The sequence below is a fragment of the Sander lucioperca genome, chromosome 5, assembly GCF_008315115.2.
Source record: "Sander lucioperca isolate FBNREF2018 chromosome 5, SLUC_FBN_1.2, whole genome shotgun sequence".
In the NCBI taxonomy this organism is placed as follows: Eukaryota; Metazoa; Chordata; class Actinopteri; order Perciformes; family Percidae; genus Sander; species Sander lucioperca.
In genome coordinates this window covers 35,196,961-35,211,303 of record NC_050177.1, presented here as the reverse complement: position 1 = coordinate 35,211,303, position 14,343 = coordinate 35,196,961, and the positions used below count along the sequence as shown (strand labels likewise).

Here is a 14,343-nt window from a genome sequence, read left to right as displayed (position 1 = left end):
CGGCTGTGTTTGTAGACTTGAGTCGTCGGCTTTGGCTTAGCGTCACCGCGACGTGTTCTTCCATCAGTTAGAGCGCTGACTAAATAGCATGGCAGGTGTAGGCTATAAATCCCAGTCATGAGTAGTGATAAGTCTTATTAAGCAACGGCTTTTGACACAGGCGCTTATCTCAAAGGGTCAAGCCATGTCCTCTTTGACCTAAAGCAGTTAGACGACTGCTCTGATGTCGTTTGGCGTCGTCATTGGCATGGGTTAAGGCATAAGAAGGTTGGAAAGTCTACTCTTTTCTGCCGGGACTGGGGATAAGCATAGTCTGTGCCTAACAGGATTTTATAGCACTATGGAATGTTGGAAGTAGCTTTAAACAAGACATTAAGCTTTTTGAATTAGGGTGGCCTATTTATCAGTCTAGTTTCAAAAGAAAACATTGGTTTTGTTTTTTGTTAAAGATTATTTTTTGGGCATTTTTAGGCCTTTATTGACAGGACAGCTGAAGACATTAAAGGGGAGAGAGAGGGGGAATGACATGCAGCAAAGGGCCGCAGGTCAGAGTCGAACCCGGGCCGCTGCGTCGAGGAGTAAACCTCTATATATGGGCGCCCGCTCTACCAACTGAGCTATCCGGGCACCCAACATCAGTTTTATTAATAATACAGTTGAAGGTACAAGCATTTGTACATAAAAATGGAAAGCGAGAAGTTATGACTCCCAAAGTGCATTTCGGCACAAAACATCCAATTACCAAGCTCTGCTGCCAGTGCCATTATCGGCAAGGTTGGGCATCGAGAACCGGTTCCAAATTAAAACCTGGTTTAAAAATTCTGTTTCCAAAAGAATCATAAAGAAACATAAAATTGTGGCTCTGCTTATCGGTTCCTGAACAACTACACATTGACGTTTTGTCTTGACTCGATGACGCCGGCAAAGAAATACGTTTAGTTTTTGTTTTGTAACACCAGGAACTCCAGAAAGATCAGTAAGAGATGCGAGCACACGAGTCTGGGTAAGGCCGTGCACCATGGGTCGCAGGTTTTCTTCTACATTAAACTTTAAACAGGTTTTCTTCTACATTAAACTCCGATCAGCCAAACACCTGTTGTTGTTGTTGTTGTTGTTGTCAGCGCAGCCGCCGCCTCTCTCCCGCTCAAACACACACTCGCTACTCACACTCGCAGTCATTCATCCAAGACGCAATGATTGTTGAATAGAGCAGACGTGACATTGCTCATGAAGCAATGTCTGGATAATTATTTGAATTTAATTTATTTTTAACTGTTTTCGAGCACTGGACTCACCGTATGTAGGACGGTGTCATTTTGGCGTGTTTCGGTGTTACAGTTACAGTACAGTGAATGAAAAAAGAATTACCGGATTACTACTGAACCATATTATTTAATAGCAGCAACCAAATTCGACTGTATGACATTAATTTACCGGTTCCACAAACTGTATGACGTGAATATGACTTGTGTTTTTAGTTTTTACAACACAAGCAACAAGCATGTGACCTGTTTTGACCCCGCCCCCTCAAAGAATCGATGATCGTTTAGAACAGGAATTGAGAAGCGGTATCGGAATTTCGAATGGTTAAAATCCAAACAATACCCGACCCTAGTTTTTGGTGGGTGGAAGCTGAATGTAATGCGTTGAGAAAACTGATTTTACAATCTGCAACATAACAGTAAATCAATTCCCTCAATTTTGGATGAATTCAGCAAATATGGCACAATGTTTGCTATTGCTTCTAGAAGCCAGCTCTATCTTTGTCACCCCCAAAACAGACATGGCTTTACGCACAGATTGGCCAGGTGTTTGAGGTGCAACATTTGGGAGCGTGCTCTAACTTTAAGAGCATTCTGAGGCGCTCGCTCTAAAAACACCTTTTCGTGTGGCCGGGTTGGGTCAGTGGGTAGAGCAGGCACACATATGCTGAGAGGTTTATTCCTCGACGCAGAGGTCCAGCGTTCGAATCCGACCTGCGACGATTTCCTGCATGTCTTCCCCCTCTCTCTCTCTCTACCGGAAAAGCCAAAAAAAATAAAATAAAAAATAAAAACACCTTTTCTGTGTTTTTTGTCTTGTAGGGGTATTGGGCAGGTGCTTACAGACTACGTTCATGGGGACACAAAGATCAAGCTTGCCAATGCAGGCCTCTTCCTCCTGTCCACGGTCACCTTCGCTGGTCTTTGCTATTTCAACTACAACGACGTGGGAATCTGCAAAGCCATCGCGCTGCTCTGGAGCAAATGAAGTAGAACTATGGACTGGGAAGCTTGGGAGGACCTCGACACTGGGATGGGAGCAATCTCGCCCCGGGCTGATTGTAAAAGTTTAAGGTGTTCTATGTAAATTCTTATAAATATATCATTTTTGACAATATGACAGTGATTCATAAGGGTGTAATTAACATCTATCAATTCAGGCTTGGTCTTTTAAGTTCTTGCTCAACAAGTAGCATCCATTTTCTCTTCTATGTGGGAGCTCGGCTTCCATTTGTGTTCAACGTGGACTTTTATTTATCCTACATCAGCCTGTAGTCCAGTTAACTCAAATGTCACGACCATTTCTAACTATAAGATGTCAAGTATCCTGGCATGTAATAGTTATCTTTAATGGGAACATACATGTTTTCAACAAGACAGCTATGACTTCTATAAAGTCTAACAGAATAGTGCCGTTTGACATGTAATTTATTTTTTTCCTGTTCAGGTCCTTTTTTGTGGCTGATTCCTTAAATGTATTTTATTTCAATCACAATGTGTTACATACTACCCTTTGCTCATAAACCCATCAGAAATAATGGGGCAGCACTACAGATTGGAGCTGTATTTGTATGTTCACATCACCCTTCACACTAACCCCCGTGTACAAAGGATTCACAAGAGCCACCTAACGTGTCTATTAGATTCTATTCTAGTCTATTCTTGCTTTTATTGGCCGGTTTAATCCAGGAGATCTGCTCTATTGAAGGCTGATTAAATGTAAGGTAGGCGAAATGCCTGATGAAAGTGCATCATAAATTCAAGCCATCCAGCAATAAGCCTACCTGTGCACAGTGGCTAATTAATATAATCCATTTTGTTTTCCTAATTGTATAATCCACAGCAGGGTCTGAAATTAAAGTGCTCATATTATGCTCATTTTCAGGTTCATAATTGTATTTAGAGGTTGTACCAGAATAGGTTTAATTTTCAAAAAACACCATATATTTGTTGTACTACACATTGTTGCTGCTCCTCTTTTCACCCTGTGTGTTGAGCTCTCTGTTTTAGCTACAGAGTGAGACATCTCACTTCTGTTCCATCTTTGTTGGGAGTCACACATGCGTAGTACCTAGGTAAGGACTACTAGCCAGTCAGAAGCAGAGTATGAGGGCGTGCCATGCTACCAGCTAGGCGAGCATTATAACGTGTGTTACAAAGTGACGCACGTTACGTAAGTTAAGGCTGGTCTACAATAGAGCTGTTTGGAACAGTTTGTGAACAGTGTTTTCTCTGGAAGATGGTAAGTCCCTTTGGGGTGGAGTTAGGGCTTTTTCACTTTGTAAACCTATAACGTGCACAAAAATATATTTAACACAAAGGAATGGGCAAAAAGCAAAATATGAGCACTTTAAAAGCTGCAAAATGCCGTCCTCTGCTGATAAATGAGCATTCAGACGGTAACATCAACGCCCCTGTACCATTTAGTAGTGTTGTGCTTCATGTATGAATTATAAACTTTCCACTGTGTGAGTGAGCAAACGGCAAGTTAAAAAGAGACATATTTTGAAAATATTAATTAAAAAAAAATTACATTTATTTAGGCCATATAAAAATTCTTGGCAGTTTTTTGTAAGTTTATTACATCTTGGCAAAAACTTCAACTCAATATGGCTGGCTAATCAAAACTGTTATGTTATCTTGGAACATTTACTCCTAGCTTTACACAGCCCTTGCATGCAGCTATTAATATCAGTAATTATGTTTGTACTCCTGGAATAGGCATTACAGGTTGATTTAATCGCTGTAAAATCTGAGTTCTGGATTCAATCTGTTGTCACAATGCTCATGCAGTAAATGTTTGAGAGCTTACAAGTTGGTGTTGGTCTGTCAATTTGTAATTTCTGTTCAATTAATGTCTTTTCAGATTATACGCACAAGATTAGATGTGGCAAGAAAAATGCACTGTAACTGCCTCGGCAGAATAAAGTTGGCTCTACAGATGTTTTCATATTTTGACATTTTATGACTTAACAATATACACAATATATACAATTTCAAGAGTACAAAAGGTATATAACATATACAATATAAAAACATGCTTATATGCTGTATATAAAAAGTAATCTGCACTTTTGTGCATATAAATGTGTGATACAACTATTGAATAATGTTCTCTCTTGCCGGCATAAACATTTTGGGTGGAAAAAAAACAATGGCTAGCTATATAAAGAAGCACAATACATTTTTGTTTTACTAATTATGCATGAATGGTATTTCTTAAATTAACATTTAAAAAAAAAAAAAACTTGTTGCACCTGCAGTACTCCAAAGTAGCCCTACGTGTACAAATACCCCCATTTGAGAAAAATCAGTGGTACTGTACAAGTCTTGTTTTTAAATAAAAAAAACTGCAGGTTGTCCATATAGCAATGCATCATTAATGAGACAAACAGGGTGATTTTTGTTATGACATTCTTGAATCACAATCAGCTACCACTAAACACATCCTACAAGACTCATCCACTTCATCCACTTTACGATGTAAGACCAGTTTTTTCAGAGAGGGGTCGTCAGAGGGTTCAAATCCCAGGAACTCAGACTTGTGCTCAGAGGACTCAAACATAAAGATGTGTGATGCTGTGCATTCTTTCATGTAGAACAAGGCCTTGTGTGTGGGATTCCCAATATGTTTTGGAAGATCCTATAGAAAAACACGTGGCAAACCTGGTTTACTTGTCTGTTCCGTCACACTGCTGCACAGTGGACAGGATGGAAAGCCTACAGTAAAGGAAGAACCTTAAAGGTCCCATGACATGGTGCTCTATGGATGCTTTTATATAGGCCTTAGTGGTCCCCTAATACTGTATCTGAAGTCTCTTTTATATAGACCTTAGTGGTCCCCTAATACTGTATCTGAAGTCTCTTTCCCAAAATTCAGCCTTGGTGCAGAATTACAGCCACTAGAACCAGTCCCACAATGAGCTTTACTTAGGATGTGCCATTTCTGTGTCTCGAGCTATTGAGGAGGAGAGAGGGGGGGGGGCAAGGTGGAGGGTGGGGGTGTGGCCTTGACCAACTGCCACTTTGCTTCTTTGAAAGCCATGATGTCTCTCTCTCATGGGTGAGCCAAATTCTCTGGGCGGGCAAAGCAGAGAAAGGGGGAGGTAACCTTCCCCTTATGACCTCATATAGGGAAGATTCCAGATTGGCCCATCTGAGTTTTCATTTTCTCAAAGGCAGAGCAGGATACCCAGGGCTCTGTTTACACCTATCATTCTAGCCACTTGGGGACCATAGGCAGGCTGGGGGAACGCATATTCATGTTAAAAAACCTCCATAAAGTGAAATTTTCATGCCATGGAACCTTTAATATACGTGGGTAACATAAATGCTTATCACAATAAATGAGTGAATTATTTGTTCATGTAGTTAAAACTGGTGTCACTTTGGCTGCTTTTATCATCCCATAATGTATTCCATGTTTATCACTTGTTTAAAGGGTAACTACTGTTTTTTTCAAACTGGAAAAACCCTATTTTCCTATGTTTTTGTGTCTAAGTGACTGATGGGAACAACAATAATTGACATTGGTCCAGTATTAAGCGAGATCACTGCAGTTGGCATGCAGCGAAACAAGCTACAATCTAAGTTAATAGAGCAATTGTCCAGCTTGTATTTACCTTCACAAAAGTGCTTGTTTTGCCACTGACAGGCTCAGATTAATATTCTAAGTGTCTGACAACATTATGGAAAGGATTTCTTTTTTTTTTAAGATTATTTTTTTTGGGGGCTTTTTTTCCCTTTATTGTGTAGAGACAGTGGATAGATGTGAAAGGGGGAGAGAGATGGGGGATGACACGCAGCAAAGGCCGTTTCACTCTGGCTGCGTCGCGTGTGCGTGGCGTTTCTGTTCCGTGTCAGCTGCGTGGCGGCTGCGTGGATTTTTCAATGTCTTTAAACACCAGATACGTGTCTGATGCTGCGCTGCTGCTGCTAGCCTTGTCTGTACACATGTATGTTTCCCACTGATTTACTGCACTCAAGCAGTATACTTCATGTTAAACATAAATATATACCGATTTGATTACAGCAAAGATAACGTCGGCAGTGTAGTAGTAGTAGTAGTAGTAGTATAGTCGGCAAAATAGGCTACAGAATATTTCGTTCTATATTGACAGGTGCAATATTTGAAAATCGTTAATTATTATTTTTTTTAAATTACATTTATATCTGCATTTATATCAAAACCTAGAGACTTTCAAACATCAAAACGTCATTTATTAATATGTATTTGTGTCAAAATGACATATAAACATCTTTTCCTATTCTATTTTTCCTGGAAACGCTTCCAACACACTTGCATGTCGTGTGAAAAATAGACATCGGTCCTATTTCTAGCATGCACACATTTTCGGCGCGGCTCGAGCGTGTGTTAACCTGTTAACATGGGAGCCGAAATAAAAACGGACACGCCATGCAGCTGACACGCTCACGCCACACAGCCAGTGTGAAACGGCCCTAAGGAGGTCGACCTTTCTGTTAAAGAGTAAGATTTTAAACATAAAAGCATCCACGAAATTGCGTTATAAACTAAAATAAGCAGTAATTTTAGCATCGTAAAATACACTTCATTCAAAGTCGACGTTGTCACACCACTATGTATTAAAAGCCATTCTAAATAAATAGGTTTTGATTTTGGATCTACATCTTTAATGCGAATTAGTGCGAATATCAGGGGGTAACTTGTTCCAGAGTCTCGGGGCAGCAACTGCAAAAGCCTGATCACCCCCCAGTTTATACCTTGACCTCGGGACTTCTAAAACCAGTTGATTTGAAGATTGCAATGACCGGTTGTGCTCACGCAGGGTTGAAATCTCAGACAAATACTCCGGGGCCAGGCCAATTAAGGCCTTGAAAACAATAAAATCTTAAAATTGATTCTAAAACGCACAGGGAGCCAATGTAGGGTGTAGAGAACGGAAGTGATGCGTGCACGTCTAGATGTATTTGTTAAAAAGCGAGCAGCAGCGAGATGGAGGTTTGATTCGGACCAACATAAAGAGCATTACAGTAATCCAACCTTGAACTAACAAAAGCATGAATCGCCTTTTAGAGATCGTGCCTGTTAAGGAAGGGCTTAACTTTAGCCAGGAGACGAAGCTGGAAAAAAGCTCATTCTAACAACATTGCTGATCTGCTTGTCAGATTCCATGCTGCAAACAAACGTAATCCCCAAATCTTTGACAGCTGGCTTAGTGTATGAAGCCAGAGCTCCCAAACTCAAAGCTGGACCGTTTGGCATGCATGAAGTACTGAAGATAATACACTCAGTTTTATCTTCATTCAAATTAAGAAAATTATGTGAAAGCCACAACTTAATATCATTAATATAACTAAGCTCTATACACGCTAAAAGTAAGTAAGTAAGTAAAGTTTATTTGTATAGCACTTTTCACAGATAAAAATCGCAAAGTGCTTCCCAATAAAATGCAATACAATACAACAAATTAAAATACAAGAAAAATGTACAAATACAAATAGAAAACATAACAAACAACCATAAAAAAACAAACCTTGACTAACTAAAAGCCTGCTTGAATAGCAGAGCCTTCAATTGCTTTTTAAAAGATTCGACAGAATTCACACAACGTAGAGAGGGAGGCAAGACATTCTACAGCCTAGGAGCCACTGATGGAATGATCGGTCCCCTCTAGTTTAAAAATGAGTGCGGGGAACCACTAATAGCCTCCCTAATGACCCTCAGACTATGGGTGGGAGTATGAAGCTGTATCAAGTCAGAGATGTAGGGAGGAACTTGACCGTGCAGGGCTCAGTCTTGCTTTTTGAAATGGAGTCTGGTGGGTTTAGCGCTAGCAACTTCAGAGCTGTTTCTGGTTAAACAGAAAGGTCTCAAAGAGGTTTTAAAGGTCTATCTCTGAAGGGATCCTTTCTATAATGTTGTCAGACACTTAGAATATTAATCTGAGCCTGTCAGTGGCAAAACGAGCACTTTTGTGAAGTTAACTGCAAGCTAGACAATTGCCCTATTAACTTAGATTGTTTCGCCGCTGCCAACTGCAGCGATCTCGCTTAATACTGGACCAATGTCAATTGTTGTTGTTGCCATCAGTCAACTTAGACACAAAAACATAGGAAAATAGGGTCCAGGTTGAAAAAAAAAAAAACGGTAGTTAGCCTTTAATAAACATTGATCCTTGTCAACTTGTATATTCGGGTTGGTAACACATGACCAGGTCTTTTTTTTTACAACATTACCGGTAAATATATGTCATGAAGCATCTGGCTTCATGTTCCATTAGAAAATAACTTTATAACAGTCAGATTATGTTTGTGCTACAATCCTCTGATCTGGCAGTAAGATACTGTAGATACAGGTATGGTGTTATCATTATGTCATCAAACATATAGAACATTTTAACATACAAAACTATATTCCTCTCAAGGATCGTTTTGCTTTTGTGGTTATACTAGTCCCAATATCAAGTGACCTTCAAAAAACTTTTGGATGCCCTCCACCTGCCTCGCTTACTTGTAATTCAGTTTGTGGGCCTACGTTTATTACAGACAAGTAAGAAATTCTTACTCTTCAGTACTCAAAATTGTATGTCATTTTTAATTTATTTTTTTTGTCCCTCTCTCTTTTCTCTTCTTTCTTCTTTCTTAATTTGCTTTTTATCTTTCTTACGTTCTATTTTATTAATGTAATATGATGATGTGTTGACCTGCCAAGGGACTACAGATGAAAATTAGCTTTTTTGCTAACTCTGGCACATTTACACTTTGAGTGTAAACAAAAAATGTCCCTTTTAAATGAAAAAAAAATATGTATATCCATATATACAGTATATATATATATATATATATATATATATATATATATATATATATATATATATATATATATATATATATACATATATACATATAAATATATATATAGATATATTCTACATGATAAATTAGGTCCTTGATGTTGTTGCTCTGTCATCAGAACCACTTAGAGTGGACCTTCACACCACACACTGTAAATAACTGTAAATTATTTGTTTATACTCACACTCATTTCCTCAGGATAAATGGCATGCTTCTGTGTCTCACTGCAGCATACCACTATGTTCTTGTTATCTGTTTTCACATACAGTATGGCTGGCTTGCCTCTACCGTTTTCCCCTGAGCTTTCATTGTAAGTCTGGATTTTGAATTTGCAGTCTAAAAAGAAAAGACATCATAAGCAAGAGGAAAAAGCAACATGTTCTTAAATGATGGGAGGAATGATGGACTTGTTATAGAAATGTGCAATCTGACAAAGATTTAAATCTTTTATTTAAAGAATATTTTCACAGTGTGACCTCTGTAATCGTCTGCGTTGCTCAGTTGTTTTTTTGTTTTGCGTCATCAGAGGATCAGTGTCAGTTTCAATGACGCGGACTTGAGCGTATGTTCTGCGCGAGGTAATACGTCTCCATAACAGCAGTCGGCGCTAATCTGTATTGTCGGCCAAAAAATTAAGCCATTGTTTTCATCAGAGAGTGTTGATAGTAGTCAAGAAGTATCGTTGTTGTCATTACTCGCTGAACGGAAGAAAATACGATGGCTAGTAATAAGAAGATACTGGCGGTTTTCTCGTGCACTGATTCTCTAGTCAAGGGCTAGCACTCCACAGGTCATTGAGTCCGACTGCCCACTGGCCGATTCAACAAGTCAAATCGGCCGAAAATCGGGTTGGTGTGTCAGCACCTTAACACACACTCGGCTGATTTCCTGACTAACATGGTCATGTTAAAGGTCCCATGGCATGAAAATTTCTCTTTATGAGATTTTTTAACATTAATATGAGTTCCCCCAGCCTGCCTATGGTCCCCAAGTGGCTAGAAAAGGTGACAGCCGTAAACCGAGCCCTGGGTATCCTGCTCTGCCTTTGAGAAAATGAAAACTCAGATGGGCCAATCTGGAATCTTGCTCCTTATGAGGTCATAAGGAGAAAGGTTACCTCCCCTTTCTCTGCTTTGCCCGCCCAGAGAATTTGGCTCACCCATGAGAAAGAGAGAGACATCACGGCTTTCAAACGAGCAAAGTGGCAGTTGGTCAAGGCCACACCCCCACCCTCCACCTTGCCCCCCCCCTCTCTCCTCCTCAATAGCATTTAAAGCTACAGACACAGAAATGGCCCATCCTAAGGAAAGCTCATTGTGGGACTGGCTCTAGTGGCTGTAATTCTGCTCCAAGGCTGAATTTCGGGAATGAGACTTCAGATACAGTATTAGGGGACCACTACGGCCTATATAAAAGAGACTTCAGATACAGTATTAGGGGACCACTAAGGTCTATATAAAGAGACTTCAGATACAGTATTAGGGGACCACTAAGGTCTATATAAAAGAGACTTCAGATACAGTATTAGGGGACCACTAAGGTCTATATAAAAGAGACTTCAGATACAGTATTAGGGGACCACTAATGGCATTTTTCCATTACATGGTACCTGCTCGACTCGCCTCGACTCTACTCGCCTCGACTCGACACACTGTGCGTCCGTTTTCCATTGCAGATTTTAGTACCGCCTCAGCGTGGCTGGTCGTTATGCCGTATCAATGCACACACCAGCGCACAAGTATAAACATCAGGCCACTTGAGTTTGTTTTACAGTTCTGTGGAGGCTCCACGCAGAGCTTTCGCGTAGCCTGTGTAGCCTATGTAAAAGTGGCCTGATGTTTATACTTGTGCGCTGGTGTGTGCGTGGAGCCGGCCATGTGTGTGTGTAGTTAGGCTACGGCGAAAGCTCTGCCGGAGCCTCCGCAGAAACTGTAAACAAGCGGCGCCGCAGTAAACTACTGTGACCTAACGCGACACACACACAGAACGTTGAAGGTGTGTGTTGCCAGAAGACACATTTTGTTTCAAATTAAGCTGGAGGCAGCAAAAAAAAAAAACAGCTGGCTAAACTGTTTAAAAATAGCGGGTTTGTTCAGGACACCCCCCGTCTGTCGCTTTCACGTCACCTTTTCGGCTCGCCTCAGCTCGCTTGGAACCTCGACTGAGGAGGTACTAAAAAAAGTACCTGTTAGCAGGTACCAGGTACTTTTTTTCGTAATGGAAAATCAAAAAAGGCGAGTAGAGTCGAGGCGAGTCGAGCTGGTATCATGTAATGGAAAAGCACCATAAGGTCTATATGAAAGCATCCAAAGAGCACCATGTCATGGGACCTTTAAAATGCCATTATCATGTTAGTCAGTAGGAGCCGACAAACATTTACGTGGCATTTCATCAAAAAAATAAATTCCACATACATTTCTACCTCTAAAAACTGATTTCCAGCAACTTGCTTCATTTTTAAATGATGAACATGTCCATATAGAAGCTGTTATGACAGCGTTACGATTGTTGATGAAACTGGAAATCCGTCTATAAAGACTGGATTAAAGTACTATATATTTTGCTTGTATTTGGCTGCATCTTACCAAGGTGACGTAGCTGATCGTCGTTTAAGTTTTGTACTTGAAATTGACCAGCATTTAAAAGCAGATATTTGCTGTCCATGCTTCGGACCAAATAATCCGTGCTGACAGTTGGGGAACATCTAAAAGTGTCTTCATCCACATCTGCATTTTGAGAGAACATAGTTACACCATGAACGTCATACACTTGCAATCTACTACATCTATATTTTACCATAAATGGAGGATGAAGAAGAAAAGCATGAAACTGAGGCAATGCATTTGCCACAAATGTATTGCCTAGAACTGTGTCATTTAAAAACAATACAAGAATTGCCTTACCTGTTTCTGTTCCCACTTTAAATAGCGAGCAGTGGACAGTAAAAGAGAAGATTTCAGAATTTATTTACAAGCAGTAAAAAAAGAATAGGGATTATATAGACATTATAATGAATACAATATAGTATTTTATACCATATAATAGTAATAAGTACTACAAAGAAAGAATAAAATATGAAATCACTTTTACCTTGAAAGTAGAAGGCATTCTGCAATGTTTGAAAAAATGTAACACGGGAGCAGCCACTGTTAGCCATCAGGTAGACCTGGTAAAAAAACAAGTCTTTTTTAGGTTATGGTATACAGTACATTGCTGTCCGCCACAGAGTCTTTTTTGATGTGACCAATGGGTGGTGCCGTTTTTTTCAAATTCCACACATAGTGGCTTTAGTTTTAAGTGGACTAAAAGATGGGTAACAAATTAAAGCAAGAAAAACACACAACACAACAATCCTGGAGAACAGCTTCATTGCTTCTTGTCATTTTTCCCTCTAATGAACACATTTTTTGCCTCATTTGGTGTTTTGATAAAGGGGGGTGGAGAGCGCTGTCTCAGTTTGATGCCCCGGTCTCACACAGCTGGGAGTTCTGGGCCTGCTCAGCAGTTTCAAACATGGATAGGATGTTTAATGTCTTTTAATGTTCTTACCTAGTGAAACGACATTGTCCACAATAGAAACATGATATAGGCTAAAGGGAAAACTTACTGTTCTAGAAATGGCAGAATCATCCACAGTGCATGATATTTCAATAACAGCTTCACGATGATGGCAATGAGTTGTTAACAGACATTCACGAAGACGTATAGCCCAGCAATAATCTATCTAAAATAACATTTTGGGAGTACCATTCATGATATGTAGTAAAATATTGAAGTTGTGGGAAGTGTATATGTCTTAAACTGTATGTTTCATCCCCCCCCCCATGCTGTTTTAATCGTCCCGACCGAGGGACGACTGAAACATGACGCACGTCCCACTTTTGCTGTAACAACTCCTGAACGGTTTTGTTCAAAGCTGAAAATGCAACTGTGTAGGTTGCTATTGACAAAATATTAGCTTTCAGTGCTATACGATCGCTTTGTAAATTACGTTTAATTAAAAAGTGTTTCAACTGTCCCGGGTCTCCCCTAGTGTTGAGTAACGTGAGCACCTACAGTGTCCACATAATATATAATGCACAAACAGACATTACAGCAAACACTTGGCTTGGTGTGATCAAACGTCGAACCCCATCCTACCTTTAATGAAGAAGCGGTGTGTAGACTATTGGAGTTTCTCTCGTCCACAATCCCCTATAAATGAGGGCGACAGACAGAACAAAATATCAAATAAAATCAATTCCTGCCAATCCTTTAAACTAATAAAGTCCCTAACTAATGTCATTCAATTTTCTCTCTCTCTCACTATGTGGGATGCAGAATAATGTCTGCATGCTCTTTATTCTTTAATGTTGCTGGACACCGATACATATATTCGTATGTTACCTCGTTCCCAAACGTGCCACTCCCTGGTCTGAAAGTACTGCTCCGACTGGCTCTGCAAGCGACAAAACGTAGCCTACTGTTAAGTACAAAGCAATATGATCGAGAGTGAAATCGAAGCGGAGGCGGGCACGCGCTTCCGAATCTGACGTTACGCGGAAGTGAAAATAAAGGAGTCAAGGACTAAACGAAATTGCTATTCCCGTTTCATTTTCTTTAAAGATTCCTGTTTTGGGATTAAGTCTGATGTGCATATTTGTTCCTCACTTCTTAGGTTAGTTTTTAACATAAAAACATATGTTTGACTTAGGTTAAATGATCTAAAAGTAGAGGGAGACGTGTTTATAATAATAATAATAATAATAATAACAATAATAATAATAATAATAATAATAATACATTTTATTTATATAGCGCTTTACATGGTACTCAAAGACACTTTACAGTAAAACCAGCACATATAGCACATTAAAACGAGATAAGCAATAAAACCAACACATAAAACAAGCATATTAAAAGCAATTAAAAACAATAAAACCAGTAACTATCAGTTGAGAAATGTAAAATTATTGTATGTGGAAAGCTAATCTGAAGAGGTGTGTTTTGATTCGTGGTGGGGGGGTGGCGGTGCAGCAGGTCTGTGACGTAGGAAGGAGCCTGGTTATGGAGGGCTTTGTGGGTGAGGAGGGTGAACTGGATGCGTTGGTAATGAGTTGTTTTTGTGTGTGGTAGTTCTGTTGCATCTAACCAAAACCTATGGTTTTCTATTTATGGAGTGCAAGAGACACTTTTCCAAAAGTCGTCTTTGTTGGCCCTGCCTATGTAACTGTCTGCCACCAGGGGGCAGAAACGAGCTGAGGAG

At 39.8% G+C, this 14,343-nt stretch overlaps 2 protein-coding genes across 2 annotated transcripts in view; one reads left to right on the top strand and one right to left on the bottom strand.

Moving 5' to 3' along the window:
• sdhdb (succinate dehydrogenase complex, subunit D, integral membrane protein b) overlaps positions 1 to 2,813 on the top strand; it is an 11,878-nt gene extending 9,065 nt beyond the window's left edge. Inside the window, exon 4 of the mRNA XM_031283634.2 lies at positions 2,085 to 2,813. Coding sequence (XP_031139494.1) covers positions 2,085 to 2,250 — 166 coding nt within the window. The 3' untranslated portion in view covers positions 2,251 to 2,813. The remainder of the gene's footprint in view (positions 1 to 2,084) is intronic.
• Positions 2,814 to 3,838: 1,025 nt separating this feature from the next.
• On the bottom strand, positions 3,839 to 13,648 carry LOC116038919. The gene is made up of 7 exons (XM_031283633.2): positions 13,485 to 13,648; positions 13,239 to 13,292; positions 12,189 to 12,264; positions 12,002 to 12,016; positions 11,684 to 11,824; positions 9,283 to 9,434; positions 3,839 to 4,905 (listed from the first exon to the last, which is right to left on the bottom strand). The coding sequence occupies exons 3-7, from the start codon at positions 12,253 to 12,255 to the stop codon at positions 4,669 to 4,671; spliced, it is 612 nt and encodes a 203-aa protein (XP_031139493.1). The 5' UTR covers positions 12,256 to 12,264; positions 13,239 to 13,292; positions 13,485 to 13,648; the 3' UTR covers positions 3,839 to 4,668.
• Between the last annotated feature and the right edge of the window lie 695 nt (positions 13,649 to 14,343).